Here is a 23001-nt window from a genome sequence, read left to right as displayed (position 1 = left end):
GGTCATAAAAAATATCTTTGATGGAAAACCCTTACCCACTGAAATGAATGAACCCTCATTGTCCTTACCCCTAAAACCAACAACCCGGATAGTATGAAGCTTTTTCGCTCTATTAGCCTTTGCCCTGTCATTTATAAAACAGTTACCAAAATTATTGCTAATCAATTAATGGCTATCCTTTCTGACCTCATTGGCCCCAGTCAAACAAGTTTCATTCCTGCGAGAAATATAACCGAAAATGTTGTCATGGCTCAAGAAATCATACATTCTATGAGGAGGAAAAGTGGCAAATTTGGGTTCATGGCCATTAAAGTCGATGTGGAGAAGGATTATGATCAATTGTGGTAGGACTTTATTCATGATACGCTTACTAAAATTGGATTACCTTCTGATTTTATTAGACTCGCTATGGAATGCATTCCTACGGTGAAAATGCAAATTTTGTGGGAAGGAGAAATCACCCATCCCTTCACCCCAACCCGTGGGATTCGTTAAGTGGATCTTTTGTCCCTTTATATCTTTGTTTTATGCATTGAGCGTCTTGGCCATAGCATTCATAATGCAGTAGTTGAAGGGCATTGGAAACCTATCCACCTCTCTCGTAGAGGCACCCCACTAACCCATATCTTTTTTACAGATGATTTTGCTTTTGCTTGCAGAGGCAAATTGCAATCAAGCTAGAACCATCAATTCAGTTCTAGAAGATTTTTATTTTAAGCTCTGATGAAAAGATCAACAAGGAAAAAACATAAATTTTCTTCTCTAAAAATATGGAGCCGTACAGTTTGTGGTTTTTCTATTACAAACAACCTTCAAGTATCTTGGAATGCCCTTACTACATAATCGAGTTACGAAGGCCACCTATCAGGAGATTGTGAATAAGGTGGATAAAAAATTATAAGGATGGAATGCTTTGCACTTATCCTTGGCTGGATGTATGACCTCGGCGCAATCTGTAATTCAAGCTATACCCACCTATGCTACGCAAACTACTCGACTTCTTGAGGGTATTCGTGCGAAGATTGATCAAATTTGCTGAAGATTTATCTGGAGTGCTGCAGCCAATGAACGTAAGATGAGCCTGGTTAATTGGAACGCAATTTGTCAACCGAAAAGTCGAGGGGGCCTTAGCTTGAAAAATCTCTCTCATATGAACACTGCCCTGTTAATGAAAATTGGTTGGAATATTGTCGCTTCGCCTTAGAGCTTATGGATAAGAGTTCTTCGAACTAAGAATCGATTAGACCTGTTTGGATTTTCAACTAATCTAAATTCTAGACATGGTTCCCACTTGTGGAGAGCAGTTTGTAATGTTTGGCCACATGTTGTGAAGGGCATTAGATGAGCTATTGGGAATGGGAAAAATGTCAGCTTCTGGAATGATAATTGGGTGCCTGATGTTTCTAATCTTGGATCCCATGCAAGGCAGCAGATTCCGTGGCGATGGCGAACATGTGTGTGGTTGATTTGGTTAACCTGGCTAGTTCATGGCGATGGGATGCTTTTGGCCACCTTTTATCTAACAAACATATACTCCACCTGGCAGCTGTCAAACCCCAGCAATTATGGATGTTGAAAACCAATCATTCTTGGGTTTTTCGCGTAATGGCAACTTTACTACCAAATCCACTATTGTTCTGTCAGTAACCAGGTCAGCCGTGGGGATAAAAAGGATTGGCAACTCATTTGGAGTTGGAAAGGTCCGCACCGAATAAAGGTCTTTCTTTGGCTCTTAATGCATGGAAAAATCAAAACAAAGGAGGAACTCTTGAGAAGGCATATTTATAGCCATTTGGTGTGTGATATCTGTGGCCATGACACAGAGACAAATCTGCAAGCACTCTGTAACTGCATTTTGGCTAAACGGGTTTGGGTTTCTGTGAAGAATCAGATTCTGTTTTTAGGGGGTTAAATGCAAAGAGTTGCGACTTTTGTGGTGTTTATACAGATTGACTTCAGTTTTTGGGTCAATATGTAATTACATTGCTGACGTGGCTAAAGTTCGTTATGTTTGTTGAGCTGCTTCTGGAAAATTTCCAGAATTAGCTTTATAAGCAGAGCTGTTACGTAGCGTGTGGTGTGTGTAACTTTTCTCTTTCATTTTTCATCCAAATTCTGTGATTCTTGTTTCTCTGTAAAGCTTGTAATTTCCTTTACAAGATTCCATAGATTTTTAATTGGTTTGAACAATAAAAGAGTGCCAATTTTCCCTTCAAATTGTGTTGCCTGACATTGGTGTATTAAGATCGGTTTTCTGTTCTTGCAAGTTGGTTCTCTGTTTTGTTTCGTTCTTGAAGAGTCTTCTTGGTTTCTTTTGTATCTAAAATCAACAGTTTCCTTACTTCCAAATACTATTAAAGCAACTTTCTTCTCTGTTACTTTCAGGGAGTGGCTTTTAAATAACCTTTCTAAGGGGGAGAGTGTCAAGACGGGAGAAAGCTGGTCCTTGGTGTTTGGGATTACTATATGGAAACTTTGGTACTGGCGGAATCAATTTCTTTTTGCCAACATTTCCCTATTCAGCCTCCGTGTTGTGTCGGATATCAGAGCATGGGTGCATGCATGAGATACAACAGACTTTCAACGCTAATCTGCATGAGAGAAATTGCAAGGTGTCTGTTGGAACTGCCTGGACAGCCCTTAGATGGCCTTACTTCCGCTTAAATACTAATGGCTCAAGAGGAATTAATGAAAAAGCCAGTGCAGGTGGTTTAATTCATTATGCCAATGGAAATTAGGCTCGGGGCTTTGGGATGAATATTGGATCTTGTTCCATTAGTATGGCAGAACTTTGGGGGCACTACTAAGGTCTTAACTTTGCGTGGAATTACGGCATTGGATTTTTAGAGGCAGAAGTTGACAGCCTTTGCATTCTTCTTATGATGGAGTCCAAGGATCATAACCGGAACGTGCACTCCCCTTTGATAAACTCGATCAAGAATCTTCTTAAGAAGGATTGGCATGCTCCCTTTAGACATATCTATTGCGAAGCCAACTTTGTAGCTGATCTTTTTAGCTAAGAACGCAAGCTCTTTGCCTCTTGGATTTCATGTTTTTCAGGAACCTCCAGCAGGACTTGGTTTTTGGCGTTCTTATGATTTGTACGGGGATAAGGATTTCCCGTTCTATGATGTCTTAGCTTGACTAAGCCTTTTTGTACCCAAAAAAAAAAATAATAAAGATTGAATGAAGCACTTAGTGTAATATATTACTTTTTGGTGGATTTTTGGGGATGATATGTAGAAAATATTTTGTTTGATATAGAAATTGTTAATTTGATTTATTTTCATTAAATTGTGTTTCCTATAATTACTAAACAAAGTAAACGTAAATTGACTAGCACTTGGTATTTTCATATGTCTATTTGATTGAAGTAGATATTTCATGTTGTAATTTTACATTATTGGTAATCTAATTTTTGTTTGTTTTTTAATGATATAATATTAACCTAAAATGATTGCCCACTTGATGGCCTCTTATATTATAACATTATTAGTTATTTAATTTTATCAGTTTATATGAGTCGTATAATATTAAACTTAAATGATAAGTCATTGTAAAACAAATTATAAGCCTCTATTGAATATATTATACCATTAAGTGACGGACTAATATAAGTCACTAAAGAACATATTAGATTGTGTCGTATTTTCTAGGGGTGGGCAAAAATATTGTGCACTAGAGAAAACCGAACCGAACCGATTCGAACCGTTCTGTTCGGACCGATTTTAATTTTAAAAAATAACTAAAATATATGGTTTGTAAAAAAACCGAAATGCAAGTTCAGTATTCGGTTCACTCAGCTGAACCGAAAAACCAGGTTATTCTTGGAATTTTATTTAAATAGACACATGTTAAATTTTAATTGGTTGCATAAGATAATTAAAATAGGCATGCACACACATGATTACGGGTATATATATATTTAAAAATTGTTGTTGGTGTTTGTTTCCAAATTTTCTTTTTATTTTGTGTTGTAAGTTTTAAATTTTAATTGTTGTTATTTTTATTTGTCTTTACAACATTATGTTTATATAGATGGAGTATTGGAGTTTGATTACGTATTTTGAAATCCTAATATTTCATATTTTGTAGGTACCTTATTAGTAAGATATTAGTGATAAAATGTGTTTTGAATACTTTGTATTTATTGTTAATATTTGTAATGAAATTAGGATAAATTAATTGTTGAAAAAAATTATTACATTCATGAGGCTTAATGGGCTAAAAATTTAGAAATTCAAAATAGGCCCAAAACTGAAAAAACCGAACCGAACCGATCCGAAAAGATCCGTTTATGTTCCGTTTTTATTGAGTTCGGTTCTTATTTGGTTCTTTTTATAAAATAACCGATTTAAATCGGTTCTTCTTAATTTCGATCCGAACCGAACCGGACCGAACCGTGCCCACCCCTAGTATTTTCTCTTTTAATAATGGTAGCATGGAGAGTCCTTACACTTACTTGGATTGGTTATCATATACACATACCTTACCAATATAATTGATTGTTATATTGTACCAATTACAATATTCAGTACTATATTTATATTTAAATCACCTCTATCATAACATCTAATGAACATGAAATCTGAACATTAAATGTGAAGCTAATGATAATCTGAAATTATTTACCCTAAAATAAGACAATGTTAGTCATTGAACATGAAATCCCTTATTGCACACTTGAGTCGTTCATAATTATCTGAAACACTTACCATTATCCTTTACGTACGGACCATTATACATGAAACCAATGCTAACTTAAAACTTACTCTAATAAACATGAAACCTAGGATTATAAACTTGTAATCACAAAAGACTTGCAAATCATAGAACAATAAATATGAAACACTTACCATTAATCTTGATGTATGGACCATTAAACATGAAACAATGCTAACTTAAAACTTATTACAATAAACATGAAATATAGGATTATAAATTTGCAATGATAAAAATCATGCAAATCATCCTACAATAAATATGGAATACTTACCATTATTCTTGACATAGAGATCATTAAATATGAAATAACACTAACTTCAAACTTACTTCAATGAACATGAAACTTGCAATCATAAAAATCATGCATGCAAATCATATTGTAATAAATATGAAACACTCACAATTATTCTTCACGTACGGACCATTAAACATGAAACAACGCTAACTTGAAACTTACTATAATAAACATGAAACATAAGATCATAAACTCGTAATAATAAAAATCATGCAAACCACAGTACAATAAATATAAAAGACTTACCATTAATCTTGACATGGGAACCATTAAACAAGAAACCAACGCTAATTCAAACTCACTCAATAAACATGAAATATAAGATCATAAACCGACAATAATTAAATTAAGTCAATTCAAATGTAATGAACATGAAAATAATACCATCAAGCCTAAAATTACTATTATTAAATATAAAACTAATTTTTTTATTATTATGTTCTTTTTACTTCATTAAATTTGATATATATATATATATATATAAAATATTATTTTATGAATTTAAGGGACAACCGGTTGCTCCCGTTTGCTTTTCTAATTTTATAATGTTTGGCTGCCAAGATTTTTTTTTATTACTTTGCATGAGATACACGCATGTGTTAGTAGGAAAGGCTATAAATATTTTTGTAAAATAATACTCAGGTGTGAGGGGTGTCAGAATCCCACATCTCCAAATCAAAAATTGTTGCTAGCTGTATATCATGACGAGCCCCTTGTCAAGTGGCATAAGGCCTTCTGGGTGGATCTAAAAAATAAAACTACTTTGACATACATGTATTCACTTTTCATGATTATTTAAGGCATACCTTTTTCATTTTTAATATTTTTTTTACTTTTTCACTTTCTTTTTGGCCCTAGAGTCTAGAGTGCGCATCAGGTGCGAGAGCAAACGATTACACAGATGCAAAAATCTCATAAAATACGTGTGTGTCTGTGTATTAAATTAATACATAACAAAAGCATTGAATTTTTTTTTTTTTCTTCTTGTGTTAGATTCATATTTTCAGAAAGTTAAGGTTGATTATTCCTTTCTGGGTATACGCTTTTTTCCTTTTAATTAATAAAATATTTTCTCCTTTGGTCAAAATAATAATAATAAAAAGAAGAAGAAGCTGGACTATTAGATAGGATCTACTTTTCAATCTGGTTACATAACTCCAATTCCACAATATTTTGTCCTGTCGATTATCTTAGGTGATATTAAAATATAAAAAATATATATTTATTTTCTTATTTAGAGTGAGATTGTGACATTTGTTATTAGATTTTTCAATCCTAACTTTCTGGAATATTAATTAGTTCAATGACGGGTCAGAGCTAATTCTTGATCAATTTAATAATGCAACAACTAATATGTATTGAGTGTGGAAACATTTAATTTTATAGATTAAGCTTTAAGAATTTTTAATTCATATAAAAATGACACAAACAACAATTAATTTGGTTGTGTACGTCATGGTAAAACACATGTCTGATGATTTTTTATCAGTCGGTTAACTAAAAGACAAATATCAATCCACCTGAAAATTCTGATTATAATTTTTGAAACCGTATTAAAAGGACACGTGGCTCGTCAGTGAACTAAAAGACAAATGTCAATCCACTTGAATATTTTGATTATAATTTTTGAAACCGTATTAAAAGGACATGTGGCCTTGAAACAGATAATTTAATTAATGGTGCTACTTTATCTCAAGATATAAAAAGATTTTTATCGATTTTCTTATCATCATTTAATTCACGATTTATTTCACTTTGTATACGGGACTTTTCTTCATTTATAAAATATATGTGGACTTGAAATACTCTTTCAATCTTTCTTTTTTCTCTCTCAAAATTTTTAATAGTCCAAAGATAAGTGATTCCCTCAATAGGTGAAAGAAAAAAGTCATTTTCACTCGTAGAATTTGATGCAATAGTTTATTTTATTTTTTTATTTAAATAATAACTTATTTTATCTCAATTTTTGAAATAATAGTTCAAGACACCCTTCTATTAATTTACTATTAGTTTATCGTATAATTTATTGAGGAAAAAATATGATTTTTTTATTAAGGATACACAAATTATTTTAAATAAAACTCTCAAATACAATTAAATAACACATGCATGCGTGTGAGAGTTCGTGTGTGTGAGTGTGTGTGTGTGTGGGTGTGGTTGTGGGTGTGAGTGCGTGTGTGTTCATTAAATTATTCTCTAATATTTAAAATCTATGTTTTTTTATCTTTAGTGCATTTTTTTAAAGTAAATAAAGGAGTCTGTATTTACTCTTAATAAAATAATAGTATTGACTGATTATTTATTTATTTATCTTGACTATATTAAAGTCAAAACAAGTTAAATGACAAAATAAAATTTATTCTAGTGCCTATGAAATCTTTTTTTTAATAGTGTTTAGTATTGTTATTGTTTATTATTAAGTTATCTCTAAATTTTAAATTTATGTAGAAAGTCAGAAGTTATTTAATTGTATTTGAGAGTTTTATTTTAAAATAATTTGTATATCCTTAATCAAAAAATCTTATGTTGTCCTCAATAAATTACAAAGTAAACTAATAAAAAATTAAAAGAAGAGTGTTTTGTACTATTGTTTGAAATGTAGAGATGCAATAGACTATTATTTAAAAAATAATAATAAAATAAGTTATTATATGAAGCCCCAGCAATCAAAAGGATTTTTTTCTTAGATGAAACAGTAAAAAGACCAGTAGGGGAACCGAAACTGTGGTTATGCCTTGCAAGAGAAAAATAAATTGAATAAAGCACGAGGAGCGGTTTGCTTTTTATGTCAATACATATTTATATATAGTTTAAAAATCTAAAAAGTAAAAGAAATCAATACTATAAGTAATTTAAAATAAAAATTCACCTTCTACTTTCAATTTAAAGGACTAAGGGTGGGTTTGGAATTGAGGTTGGGCAACTGTAGCTTAAAAGCTACAGTTGCCCAACCTCAATTCCAAACCCACCCTTAGTCCTTTAAATTGAAAGTAGAAGGTGAATTTTTATTTTAAAGCACTAAAGTGTTTGGTAAACACTTACTGCTGTAACTTTGAAGTTATGTTGATATGATTTTTCACTTGTATAATGAAAAATCTATTATATCTTTAATAATTTTATAAAAATTATTATTTAAAATTTACATTTATTATATATTACTAACTTTTGTTTTATAATTACAGTTTTTTTTCCACATCAGCTATAGCTTAAAAGTTATAGCACCTCAATTCCAAACGCACCCTAAACAGCCAACCATATACCTGTGTTGTCAAATATTATAGGGAGCCAACATTAATAATTTCTCAATTTAATTATTATTTAGTGTTCAACTAACTCACTTTCAGTTATTTTACCAAATTTGCTTACATTATTATTTATTGTTGTTTCTCCTCACAATTCTTCTTAGGCTACGCATCCCCTTCATCATAATTAATCCAGTAAGATTGAATTAGACAGAGCATAGAATTTGGATCATTGACGTTGCGATCAAATTAGTTGATAACGAACCCTACCCACCTATGCCATAAAACTTATGGCCGACTAACAAATCGTGTTCAATACGATTAACACTTGAAACAGAACTTCAATAAATTTAGCATTGAAAGTTTTTCATTTTGGTGATGATATTTTCATCCCCACTATTTGTAAATCTACCCCACTTCAAAAAAATTAATAATTAAAAAATTATATTATTTTTAATAATTTTTTTAAAAAAAATAACAATTAACCAATTAAATCCTTGTTAATTATTTTAACTAATGTCACAAAAATACATGTTTTGGATAATGTAGTTATTTTTTGTTATAGGATAAAATAATCGAATTATGTTATGCTAAAACAACATTAGTGATCAACAATGGCCTAGAAAAAATGACATAGTTGACTAATATTTTGAACTTTTTCTTTATTTTAAATTTAAAAAATTAATGTGAATTTTTAAAATAATTGTTTTAAAATAGGGTGGATTTACACATATTATGGGGTGGAAATATCCTACCCTTTCTTTTTTCTTTTTTCCTTTTGTTGTGCTTTTTCATAAGCAATCTCAAAATTTATTGAATTAACCAATTCTTTACAACTCTTTGGAAATTTATTTTTAATTTTAACTTTTCGTGGAGGATGGGAGAAGTCAAATGAACAAGAGTTGGAATAAGAAACCATTCAGGTGGGGAATAGTAAGGGTGGACATGGGTTGAGTTGGATAGGGTTTGTGAAAACCCAACCCAACCCAATTAAATAAACATATTCAACCCAATCCAACTCAACTCTTAGATCATTGGGTTGGGTTGATTGGGTTGAAGATTTGAAGATCGAATTAAAATTAAAAATTAAATAAAGAAGAAGATATTAAACTTGTAATAAATTTTATTGAAATCAAATATAAATATATTTATAGCATGAAAATTCTATTCATGGTCTAGTTTTCAAAAAAAAAAATAAAGAATAGAGAATGAATAAATTAGAGAAATACCTTAGTTGACTGAGAATTGAGATTTAAGAGAGTGATTTTAGTTTTGATATTATAGTCTATAATAAATGCAAGAACAAAATAGTCTCTTTTGTAAAAGAATAAAAAGAGAATCAAAAATAGATTAGTCGTTTAGATTTTTAAGATTTTGCAAATTGAGAATTATTATTATTATTATTATTATCTTCATCATCATCATCATCATCATCATGTGGGTTGGATTGAGTTAAATGAGTTCATTATAATTAACTCAATTCGATCCAATTGTTAATTGGGTTCGAAAAAATTAACTTAATTAACCTATAATAACTCATTCAACCTGTCAAAATTAAATTGGGTTGGGTTGCCTGCATTTGGTTGGATTGGGTTTGCCCACCCTTAAGATATAGTGTTCAAGAAGAAAATTAGAACATAGTTTATTCATTTGCATTAGATGGGTAAGGAAATGAGTCAAATGACCAAATATATAACTAAAGTTTGATATGATGAATAACCCCATTAGGGAATTTAAAATTCAGAAAATGAAAAATAGTGTGTTTAGGAATTGATTGCAAAGAATGGTAATTAAATGTTGACCTATTTTTAACTCTTGTAGTCTAATTGGTTTAAGTTTAACTCTTACAATGAAAGCAATGAAGCGAGAAGTGATGATATCTCCACCCCACATTTTTTTGTGAATTCACCCTATTTTTAAAAAATAATTATAAAAGTTGCACATTACTTTTAAATCAAATCAAGAAGAATTTTGGAGGATTAATTAATTAAATCTATATTAATTCACTTCTTTTGTATTAATAATAAAATAGTAAAATAAAATTTATGTTAAAATTTATGATCAAAGATGGTCAAAGAACCTAAGAAAAAAATTAATAAAAAGATTTAATTGATTAACTATACAAAACTATTATTAATTTATATCTTTTAAGAATATTGTGAATTTATTATAATTATTTTCTAAAAGTAAGGTGGATTTACAAAAATAATGGGGTGGAAATATCCCTATCCTTAAGCCAGAGACCACTGAAGCAATATATTTAATTGTAGGGCCAGGACGCAATTTATAAAAAAATACTGACCATATATTTATAAATACAGTTTTATGTCTGTCTTTAATAGTATTGAAAAAATAAAATTAGGTGAGGATCTGATCTTATGTTAGTTATAAGGGTGATCTTCACTTCTTTGCTGACAGAAAATCTTGTATATTTTAGAATTCTGCACTTGCTTTAATTAGTGTTGTGTTTATGTCTATTTTTTTTTCATAATGAGGTTGTATTTAGTAGTATGGTACTGTGAATTTTAAGTTATAATTATTTTAGAATAAAAGCTAAATTCGTTAAGGAAAATCTCATGGGCGTGTGGTAAACACAATTATGTTAGGCTCAATATACAAACATTTGTTTAAAAATATAGAGGAAATTAAAATTATATAATAATAATAAAAAATTAGTTGTTCCACCCAGTTGCTGGCGGCAGAAACAAGGACGCCCTAAGTTAAGAGAGGTAGCACGGGACAATTTGAGGGCTTACGAGAATAATATATTTAATTTTTTATATTTATAATTAAAATAATATTTTATTAGTTAAATTATATGATGATTTTATATTTATCTTTTTTTATATATTTAAAAAAAAAGAACTGATGCTGATTGAAGTATGATATATAAGTACATGTTTATGTCATGTGTATGTTAGGGGAAAAAAAAGTTTATTTTAGAACGTTGTACTAGAAAATTATCATATACGTGGTTTATTTAGAAAGGGGTAAAAATAATTTCTTTTATAAAGTCCAAACGGCTTTTTAATTATTTGTGATATGAAGGCCCCTAATGACAATTATTTGTGTGGAGTGACTGGAGCTTCGGCGATCACATGTAGGCCTCGAGCAACTCACGAGATACGTGGCACAATTTTAGTGGAGAGAGTGTGATACGTAGAAATTAAAATATTTTTTTATTAATTTTTACTTTTTGGCATATTGATATTCTTCCATAGCGATTTAGAACGCGACATAAATGAATAGAATCACTTTGTGAACTCACGTGTTCATTGTAATTATATTAACAAACTAAGCCAATCTAGCTACATATAAGTCCAAAAGTGTGGCCAAAATGCTTTTGGAGATAAATAAGCTCTAGTTTAATATTGTTATTCTTGGAGATGGCCAACGTGGAAATATTCAGAAAGTCACATGGGTTTAATAAATTTATGTTATAACTACAAGCCAAAAAATGGAATTATTACATGCCCTCATTAACTCTATGCAATGGTCGAATAATTAAGATTCTCATCCTTAGCGATTGTATAAATTGAAGTGGGTCACACATATACATGGAGAGTTATGATGGGAGATTCTAACACCTCTTCGAATATGAGTCGTGATTTTTTTGTTTTTTTATACAATGATATATTACAATAAGAACTCTATTAATATTTACAATCAGCGATTAATCAGAATTCTTCTGAATAATTCTATTATAACACAGCACGAATGTCCACCCTCACTTAAAGTTGGAGAGAGATCTACCCTCATTGTTAATATTAGAGGGAGATCAATTCTACTTCAATGTGGGGAGACAAATAAACCCCTATTATATGGATCAAGATCCTCTCCTGATCTGATTTTTATCTGAGAAAGTGCTATTAATATGATTGGTGGTTGATAAATTAAAAAGAAAAAATAGTTAAATCTTAATTATATACTAATACTAAAACACATGTGGCATAAAATTTGTAAAAGATCAGGAGTGCTCAAATAAGAAGAGGATCTCAATTCCTATTATATAAGGGAGTCAAGTCACAGTACTGTGCGAGCGTTGGGACTCAAACCCATGATGAGTTGTGAAATTTAAATAAAGAAAAAAATTCAAAAAAATTTAACAGATTATATGGTTACTTGTCCTTTTAATAATTGATGGACCCATTTTATTTAAGAAGTAACCATCACAAGATAAAGTTAGAAATATTTATGGTCCCCAATCAAGCATGCATATAAACAACAAAGGCCAAATATTGCACTCCCCATCATTTCCAATATTTGAGACATATCATTTATCAGTTATCACAAGCAAAACATCAATCAACGCAAGTGTTTCCATTATTATTCTTAATCTTGTCATTATTTACTCAGTAATTTTATTTTCAATCACTCACTGGCTTTGTTCGAAAGAGGACCACCACCATCCCCCACCACTACTACCACCAACAACAACAACACCCACAATAATTTCAACAAACGAAAGAAAAAATAATAAATTAAATTAAAACTCTATCTCTAGCTAGCTCTCTCTTCTTTTTTGCCTCACCTTTAACCTCTCCTCCATTATAAACAAAATTCTGTTCATCAAACAATATATCACTTCAAAAACTCTTCTTTAGCAAGCTTTTTCTCAAAACCCATCTTTAAGAATTAATTATGGAAATGAATTTCATTCCATATCATCATCACTTAGTTAAGTCCCGTAGTAATCATCATCATCTGAAGAATAATCATCTGCGTGAAGAAGAAGGTGATGATGCATCTCTCAGTTTACGTAACTTGTCAAAGCTTATTCTTCCACCATTAGGGGTTTCAAGCTATAACCAGAATCAAACAAAGTCCAAATGGATCATCTCTCCCATGGATTCAAGATACAGGTAGGTACCTAAGAGTTTATTAATTAATATATATGCATAATGATAAATTCTAAATTATATTTTGGTTTTGTTTATGTCCATTTTACTCTACAACTTTTATCTGGTACATGAAAAGAATCTTTCGTACTGTTAAGTAAATATGCTTATGGTCACCAGGATTTCTGTTATATTTTCTAAATTTTTTATTATATTTCTTAATACATGGAAGATGATTTAGTGAGTACTAATGCCTACTGTATAGTAAATATCTAGATAAGCGGTAGAATTTTATAATTTTCTATAATTAAAATTTATACTGTGAACTAATTGTGGCACCGTTGCTCACTATAAGGTGAGTACAGTTGTCCACTGAATCATTGATAATTGTATCTAGTTTTGTTGTTATGTATATATAGAAAGTGAGGTTTCATAATATTGATTGCTCTATTTAATGATATTTTTTTTTGTACGAATACGAAAAATAAGTGTTAAACAGCCTTGTAAAATTATTAAATTCAAAGGCCATGTTAAATATGATCAATTTGATGGTTTCCATTATCATTCACAATTATTGCCATCTAGTCATTGCATTATTGCACTTCATATGGAATGTGATCAAAGAAGACGACAAAAGCTTGTAAGTAAAGACGACAATGATTGAACGCTTCTCAATTTTGTTCATCAGTCACGAGTTGACTCAGACCAATAATAACTTAGGCAATTGTGCCAACAGAATCCATAAGGCAGAATTTCCAATAATTAATACCTTAAAGTTAAAAAAATAAAAAGTGATTTTCTTTGCTGTGCATAGTTTTCAGTCCTTTGGATTTATTAATTTTGCGACAAAAATTAATGATTTAATTATTTTCCTTGATTATAAAATTCATCAAAACTCTCCTTGCTTTAAAAATAAAAATGGTTAACTATCAATTATAACCTTATGATAACGTTATGTAATTATAATTGAAATTAGAGATTATCCAAACTTTTTTGCATAATAGTTTCATTCATCGCTAAATAATTTCATTGACCATTATATGAGGAAGATTAGATTTTTTTTAGATATCACATTCGTGCATTTACGATTCATGTGACAAATTATTAATATTTTTAAATACACATTAGAATCTGGAAAATTTTCAAAATAAACACATTTAATCTATAGTATGCTCAACGAAATTTTGTCAACTTATCTTTTGATATATTTATGTAGGTGTTGGGAGACATTTATGGTGCTTTTGGTAGCTTATTCAGCATGGGTTTATCCTTTTGAATTTGCGTTTCTACATTCATCTCCAGATAAAAAGCTCTACATTGCGGACAGCATTGTTGATCTATTTTTCGCCATCGACATCTTCTTAACATTTTTTGTTGCATACATTCATCGAAGATCCCAGCTTCTAGTTCGTGAACCCAAGAAAATTGCCTTGAGGTTAGTTCTTTACATTATAATTAACTAATTAGAAATGAGCTTTATTATCTAAAAAATACACGGTATTAAAATAAGTATTTAGTTCAATAGGTCTTTCCATTAATTACAACATATAGATTGAAGCAGCATACTATTCTTTTATTTGTTTTGTAGCATACCAGTGTTCTTTTGTTTTGTTTGCTGTAAATATAATTCTCTATTGCTTCAATTTAGTTTGCACAGTTGTTAATACTTTTGATTGATAATTAACATTCAAGAGGGGAAAAAAATTAATCACACAGCGTGCAATTTAATTATTTTGAAATAGGTCCTCACAGCCAATAGTCAACAAAAAAAAAATGTAATGAGGATTTGCTTAATAAAGTATAGAAACAAGGGTCCCAGTGATAAAGTTCCAAATGAAGGAATAATGCCACTTTTGGCATATTTCCAAATTGAAACATGCTAGTCCACTCAAATTAAAAAAAAAAACAATAACAAAAAAGTATTAAAAAATTAAGCTTGAGTTTGACATTTTTTCTAACCTTTGTTTATACCAAGAAAAGTGGCCATATCTGCCGGGAAATTACATTTCTTTTCGGGATCAGGTTATAGTGCAACTGTATTACCGTGCCACAATTGCATCCAGCCGTTGGATGCACTTGAATTGATGGAGTCCACTGACATCTAACGGCTGGATGCAATTGTGGCACGGTATCACAGTTGCACCATAGGTTTTTCCTTCTTTTCGATGCACTTGGTAATGGAAGGAGAATAACGTCTGATGCTTAGCATCAAATATTATTCTGCGTATTGAATGCTGTATGTGAAAATTATGTCTGAAAAACTTTTTCTGTAGGTAAGATTTTTGTAAAATAGTCTCCTTTCGCTATAGTGCCTGGCTATTAATGGTGTGTTGTTCTGTGAACATTTTTAATTATTTTGTCAAATCATAGTGTTATTGTTATTCTTTCACTTTAACTAAAAAGCCCATCAAATATTTCTTAATTTAGTTATTATATGACTATTATAGTATTATAGAACTGTGAATAATGGTAGTTACAATGTGGGTGTATTGGCCTCTCGGTCTAGAAACATAACCTAGAGGGTTACTAAGCATGATTCAAAAATTTTGGTAGGGCGACCTCTGTCCCCAGACTTGAAGAGATATATTTGTTCCTTATTATTTGTGTGTATCTACCTCCACTCAAATTTATGGAAAAAAGATTTATTTTTTAAGCATGGGAATGCTAAGGATTCTAACTTAATCCTAGGTCAAAATCATAGTAGTTAGAACTTAGAAAGGCATGATTTAAATTATAAGTGGATTTTTTCAACATTCGTTTAAAATTTTTATAACACGCCTCTTAAATGTTATTCATAACTCTAAATTCTTATAATTTTTTCAAAATATATATATATTTAATCAAAATACAAAATATGAAAATAAATTATGAAATGGGGTGGATGTAAAAAATTTGTTAAAAGAATAATTTATCTAAATATTTAATCGAAATTCCTTTTAAAGCAGGAAATGAATTAATTTGTGTTATGTTATTTAAGTAAATTCAATTAAAAATAGGTTTTTTAGGGAATTTTGAGGGGTATCCAAAGGCCTACTCTATCGTATGAAGAATGTAGCCCATGAAGGATTATTATTGGGCTTTAACTAATGAACACCTAGCCTTTCGTACACAATCTCTCAATGGCCCAAAAGCGTGTTAATGAGATTTAACCAAAATTTGTGGTGTCACAGATACATAAAAACATGGTTCTTGATGGATGTGGCATCAACCATTCCATTTGAAGCAATAGGCTACTTAATCACCGGAAATAAAAAAGCGGCTCTCTCTTATTCCCTCCTCGGCATTCTCCGTTTCTGGCGACTGCGGCGGGTCAAGCAACTCTTCACCAGGTTGACATAATAAACTCAACAAGAGACCAGCTTTTTTTTTTTCTTTATTTCCTCTTCACCAACTTAATGTGATCAAGCTATTTCTAAAAACTTCAAATGTTCCATTTTCATTTGCAGGCTTGAAAAAGACATCAGGTTCAACTATTTCTGGATCCGCTGCATCAAGCTTTTATTTGTAAGCACATTCTGCAACTTAATTATTATTTCCCACTTATTCTTTGTTTTTTTTTTTAGCAAATACGGTTGGCATAATTCTTGCATGAACCCATTTCGTACAGTACGGAATTTTATACACTTTTTTTTTGTCCTGATTTACTATTTGGGTTGCGACTCAGGTTAATTTTTGTCCACGTTCAATACTCAGGACGAGATTTGGAATGTTTGGAAATTTCGATCGGAATCTCGAATTATCTGACTATTTTGTTAAATGAAGCTCAAATATGAGTTTCTAGAAACATATCACAAGTCAGTTTAAATAAGAATAGAGATATCTACCATGTCCTTTTGATAAATAAAAAATATTTGACATGTAGGTTATATGAATATGACATGTCGTTTAGTGTATGAGTGTAAACTCATGTCATCCGAGACATTCAAAATCCAAATTGGAATTTGGGATACGGGATCAGGACACATTGTCTTGTTGCGATTTACAATTCAGGATGATTGGCTTGGCCAATCTCCATCAGGATGTCCGCTTTTGTAAGCACTAACCTTTAATTTCCCAAGTTTTCTTGTTATATTTATCAAATTAAATGTTACAAATTAATTTTTTTTAAGTTCTTTTAATTAAAATTTCAAAACAGAAGAGTAGCACTTTCATCCCTCTTAGAATTTATTTTTACCAATTAGATCCTTGTTAAAATTTTAATATCTAACTTCATCCGTAGCATTAAAATAATATTAGAAAAAACTTAGTGCTGAAGGAAAAATATTACCTTTTCTCTTACAAATTGATTATCTGAGGCTCTTAAAAATCAAAATTAATTATTAATTATTTGTTGAAAAAAATCAAATATAACCTTCAACAGTGGTTTTTTTAATTTTGTGTTTTGTGAATATTTTAACACCAATGATGAAATGGTGTGTGAGTCCTAGGGGTAAAAACAATTTTTTTAGAAGGACCAAAATGTCAGTGCACTGAAATTGAGAAATTAAAGTGCAGCGACTGCAACACATAAAGCATCTCAAAGTGTAACATTAATGAATTTGTGTCTACAGGTGACATTATTTCTGGTGCATTGTGCTGGCTGCCTCTACTACTTGCTAGCAGACAGGTATCCTCATAAGGGAGAGACATGGTTAGGATCGGTAAACCCTAATTTCACAGAGACAAGCCTCTGGATTCGATACATTTCCGCAATGTACTGGTCCATCACCACCATGACAACAGTTGGTTACGGTGACCTCCATGCTGTGAACACTGTGGAAATGATCTTCATCATCTTCTACATGCTCTTTAATCTTGGCCTCACGGCTTACTTGATCGGAAATATGACGAATTTAGTCGTTGAAGGAACGCGTCGAACTATGGAATTCGTAAGTAATTCGCAGTATAAAGCGCTATACGCGCGCACCAAACTTTTCGTCACATTTTTCATATTTTTTATTATTATTCTCAAGTTATTTTTCTATTTGATTTAATTTTCAATTTACATGTTCTATTCTAGTTTTCCACATAATTTGAAACATGTTGCCTAAAACTAAAGAGTTTTATTACTATAAGACTTGATAAATGTGATGAAAATTTTGATTTCCATCTTTCAAATTTAGACGTCATACATATATTGTTATATTGTTGGTATGAATGTCCAATAATTAAGAATTATGTGGTGTAGATATTCATTTCCTTTTTGTCGTTCAAGGACGATGCATAATTTTTTATATTAAAAAATTACTAAAACACGAAAAGACTAGTGTTCAATCTTTTATTTTAAAATAAAAGTAAAATATAACGGATGTCTGCATTAGATAAAGACTGATGGTATGTACTTTATGCTTAAACTTCTCCATTTTGAAGGCAAGATTCTAGAATTTATAAAACATTTTATTTATTGGTTTTTGACTTTTTGTTTGATTTTTTTTTTCTTATGTTGCAGAGGAATAGTATTGAAGCAGCATCAAATTTTGTAGGTAGAAATCGGTTGCCTCCAAGGCTTAAGAAGCAGATTTTGGCTTACATGTGTTTAAGATTCAAGGCTGAGAGTTTGAATCAGCATCAGTTGATTGAACAGCTACCAAAGTCTATTTGCAAAAGCATTTGCCAGCATTTGTTTTTGCATACTGTGGAGAAAGTCTATCTTTTCAAAGATGTCTCCAAGGAAATAATTGTGCTCCTGGTGAGAAATTAACATTATATTTTTTAGAATTTGCCATGGAATTTTCTTGGACCATAGTGAAATTCCAGTAAACCAATTGGGTTATATCTTTTAAAAATTTTATGATTTTATGAAATTAAAAGAGAAAACTTATATGGTGCACGTTTCCAGAAATGGTAAATTTTGTTTTAGTGACTAAGGTTTGAACAAATTGCTAAGTTGGTCTCTGTAATTTTTGAAAATTTCCTAAAACATCTCTATGGTTACTTTTATTGTTATTGGATCTAACTTTTTAAGGTAAAATGTATTTTGTACAAAATCGTACATGCAACCAATGAAAAATAGAGAATAATTTAATATGTTTTAATTTAATAGAAACATATATAAAATAGAGATGCTGCTAATTTCTAAAATTATAGAGACTAACAAAGTAATTAGCTCAAATCCTATGGGCTAAAGGAGCTTTAATTTACCTATGAATGATGAATCCAATGTCTTAATATTATTTCTTTTTCATTAAAAAGAAAAAAAAATAGTTAGCTCTTATGATAAAGTCAATTTCGTCAGGTAGCAAAGATGAAAGCAGAGTACATACCACCAAGAGAAGATGTGATAATGCAAAATGAAGCACCAGATGATGTTTATATAATTGTATCTGGAGAAGTTGAGATGATTGATTATGAAATGGAAAAAGAGATTGCTGTAGGGACTCTACAGACAGGTGACATGTTTGGAGAAGTTGGTGCACTTTGCTGCAGGCCACAAATATATACATATAGAACAAAAACACTCTCACAGCTCTTGAGGCTCAAAACCAGTGCTTTAATTGAAGCAATGCAGAGCAAACAAGAAGACAATGTTTCCATTCTCAAAAACTTCCTTCAGGTTAGCATAATTATTGATTCATCAGCTTCTGAAAGAATATATAAATTCTTAGCCAATTTTTGCTATGTTATTGGTCACTGCTTTCTTGCAAATCTAAGGATGAAAATATGTGTTGCATTGCATGCAGCAACACAAGAAGTTAAAGGATTTAAATATTGGAGATTTAATAGCGGAGAGTGGAGAAGAAGATGGTGATCCAAACATGTCAGTCAATTTGCTTACTGTTGCAAGCACAGGCAATGCTGCTTTTCTAGATGAGCTTCTCAAGGCAAGATTGGATCCTGATATTGGAGACTCCAAAGGAAGAACTCCATTGGTATGTTTCCACATCTTCCAGTTTATGAAGATTTGTCATCACACACTTGCTTAATTTAAGGTTAATTTATATAAAATCCCTAGTCTATATAATCTATTAAAGATTGAACAATATCTTCATCAATTAAAAAATGTGTAAATGCTTGTATAATCCCTTTGATTTGAGCTAATATTATCCAATTCCTATAATCTCAAAAATTACCCAAATGGTCCATATTATATATTTGATTATCATCTACTTTTCACTTCTTGCATGTCATATTTGCTGTATTTTTAAATAATATCAAACATAAATAATATATCCTTGTAAAGTCATATTCAATAATTATGAAATTAACTACACAAATATTTTGGGTAATTTCTTAAAAATAGAAGATTAATTAGATAATTAACTCAAATTATAGGGAACTAAATAAACGACCATTTACTCATTAGAAAATAAGCAAACAATAATCAAATTAAGACATTAATTGTTAACTATGATACAATTTGTTTTACTTTGTGATTATTCATCAGCACATAGCAGCATCAAAAGGGCATGAAGAATGTGTATTGGTACTCCTCAAGCACGCATCCAACGTACACTTGAGAGGTAAAATCAAATTCCATTACTACACTTCCCTAAACTTAGTTTTATTTTTAATAGATTACATTATATTTATGTATAATTTATCATATGACATAATTATACTACTAGATATGAATGGTAACACTGCCTTATGGGAAGCTATATCATCTAAACACCATTCCATATTCCGGATCCTCTACCACTGCACCGCCATCTCCGATCCCTATACCGCCGGCGACCTCCTATGCACGGCGGAAAAAAGAAACGACATGTCGGTGATGGAAGAACTCGTAAAATACGGACTAAATGTTGATTCAAAAGACCGGCATGGCCGAACAGCAATAGAAATTGCCATGGCCGAAAACAATGTTGAAATGGTAAATTTTTTGGTGATGAACGGGTCAGATGTTGTTGGTGCAAACAAGTGTGAATTTTCTTCAACAAATTTGAATGATATGCTTCAGAAAAGAGAGATTGGACATAGGATCACGGTGCATGATGATAATAGCACACAAAATGAAGTGCTTTTGAAAAAGCTTGAAATAATTGATTTTGAGGCCAAAGAGGGAAAATCAAAGGGAGGGAATTGTCAAAGGGTAAGTATATATAGAGGGCATCCTCTTGTTAGGAAACAGGCTTGTTGCATGGAAGCTGGGAGGTTAATAAAGTTGCCAAATTCACTCGAGGAGCTCAAGAAAATTGCTGGTAAATATTCTAACCCCAGACCGAAGTGTTATTTTGTTTTATTTTTTGTTTTTTTTGGGGGGGGGGGGGGGGGAGGTTGAACTATAATGAGTAATGTTAGAGCTAGTAGCGGATTTAGAAAAATAATTTACAGGAGGCTAAATTAGATAATAGTAAAATATAAAAAACTAAAATTTTGAATATATAAAATATTTGCTAATACATTTATAATTATTCTCTATGCATTTTCATATTTTAAAAATATTATGCAATAGACTCATTATCAATATTATTAAATTTATTGTTTCCTATATAAACAACCAAACTATCATTTATCCTATTCGATTTCAAAGATGATTCATCATAAGTTTCATTATTGAAGACATTCACTTTACTATTATTATAGAAACTGGAAGAATTAATCATATTTTTGACAATATAAAATATTTTGGGTGGTGGGCTATCGTTATTTTTAACTAAGATATAGGTTTTTATAATTCTTAAAAATTAAAGTTTAAATTTTATGAGGTTTATAATTTATAGTGACTATTTTAATAAATTTAATGGGGCTAATTAAAAAGATAAAATATTTTTTCTTTTATTTTTAAATTTTTTTTTGCCAGTGGGGGCTGTCACAAGCTGCATCCGCCCCTGGTTAGAGCCACAAATTCTCTATACAAATTATTTTAAATAAATAAAAGAAATAAAAAAAAGAATCATATAGGTCACATAGTATTTTCATTTATCTAATAATATTATATCACAACAATTCGTACAAAAGAGTTGGTGGGCTAGAGTATTCCTGAAACTAGAAGATAATTAACTTTAACTTATTATATTTAAGGCAAGAGATCATATCGATTTTCCTTTTTTATGATTAAGGGGTGGGTAAAGTTTAAATTTATTTTTTGTCTCTTATCTCCCTCATGATTTGAATTTGAGTGGCAAATTAAATAAAAATTCTCAAAAACCACTCGATTATGGCCTTTGTTAGATTGATTTTGTTTAAAATTGAAAAAAAATATATGTTTTATAATTGTGACTTATTTTACAGATGGTTTGGCACCATTAACTTTTAGGCATTCACGATAAATAAGGGTTTGCAAAGGTTTTCAAATTTAGTAAGCTTGATTGGCTTGAAATATTTTTACTGCTTCAAACTTCGTCCTCTTTATGTATATATATTAGAAATGTTCCAATCCAAAATTTTAATGTGCGGGAACGTTCGAAAAAACGTATAAACCATGCGATTTAAGTGCTTTAAGTTTGAAGCATTTAAAATCCTACGGTTTTAAAGTTTTCTCGGACGTTTTCCGCACTTTATGATCTCGGACCAGAAAACTACTAATATATATATATATATAAATGTTCTAATCCATAATTTTAAAGTGCGGAAACGTCCAGAAAAATGTATAAACCGTGCGATTTTAGCGTTTTAAGTTTTAACATTTTAAAATCCTGTGATTTTTAAGTTTTTCTAAACTTTTCCCATACTTTAAAATCTCAGACCAGAAATATTTATATACACACACACACGATCTCCATTTATTTATAATTCTTTTCTTTTTCCTTTCTAATAGGTGAAAAATTTGGTTTCGATGCAATGAATGCAATGGTGACAGATGAAGCAGGAGCAGAAATTGACTCAATTGAAGTGATTCGAGATAACGATAAGATTTTCATAGCTGAAGTTGCAAACTGTTTATGATTTGTATTCTAGAGTTTTAAATCATTAATAAGTGCTAAATAGAATTAAATTGTATACGAATCTGAAATAATTAATCAAAATGATATTTTATATA

The 23001-nt window shown here is 30.6% G+C and overlaps 1 protein-coding gene across 1 annotated transcript; it reads left to right on the top strand.

Moving 5' to 3' along the window:
* Positions 1 to 12657: 12657 nt before the first annotated feature.
* On the top strand, positions 12658 to 23001 carry LOC102611838 (potassium channel AKT2/3). Its single transcript, XM_006470959.4, has 11 exons — positions 12658 to 13124; positions 14317 to 14535; positions 16271 to 16429; positions 16547 to 16604; positions 17651 to 17968; positions 18529 to 18768; positions 19315 to 19632; positions 19760 to 19948; positions 20464 to 20539; positions 20645 to 21220; positions 22780 to 23001. Exons 1-11 carry the CDS (start codon positions 12904 to 12906, stop codon positions 22905 to 22907), a joined length of 2502 nt encoding a protein of 833 aa, XP_006471022.2. The 5' UTR covers positions 12658 to 12903; the 3' UTR covers positions 22908 to 23001.

This window comes from Citrus sinensis, chromosome 5, assembly GCF_022201045.2.
Source record: "Citrus sinensis cultivar Valencia sweet orange chromosome 5, DVS_A1.0, whole genome shotgun sequence".
In the NCBI taxonomy this organism is placed as follows: domain Eukaryota; kingdom Viridiplantae; phylum Streptophyta; class Magnoliopsida; order Sapindales; family Rutaceae; genus Citrus; species Citrus sinensis.
The sequence above is the reverse complement of the archived record's forward strand: the minus strand, read 5'-3'. Positions and strand labels throughout refer to the sequence as shown.

Coding starts and splice junctions, on each gene's coding strand:
- LOC102611838 (XM_006470959.4), top strand. CDS start 12,904: ATGGAAATGAATTTCATTCCATATCATCATCACTTAGTTAAGTCCCGT. Junction 14,536..16,270: donor CCCAAGAAAATTGCCTTGAG/GTTAGTTCTTTA, acceptor GTGGTGTCACAG/ATACATAAAAACATGGTTCT. Junction 19,949..20,463: donor CCAAAGGAAGAACTCCATTG/GTATGTTTCCAC, acceptor ATTATTCATCAG/CACATAGCAGCATCAAAAGG.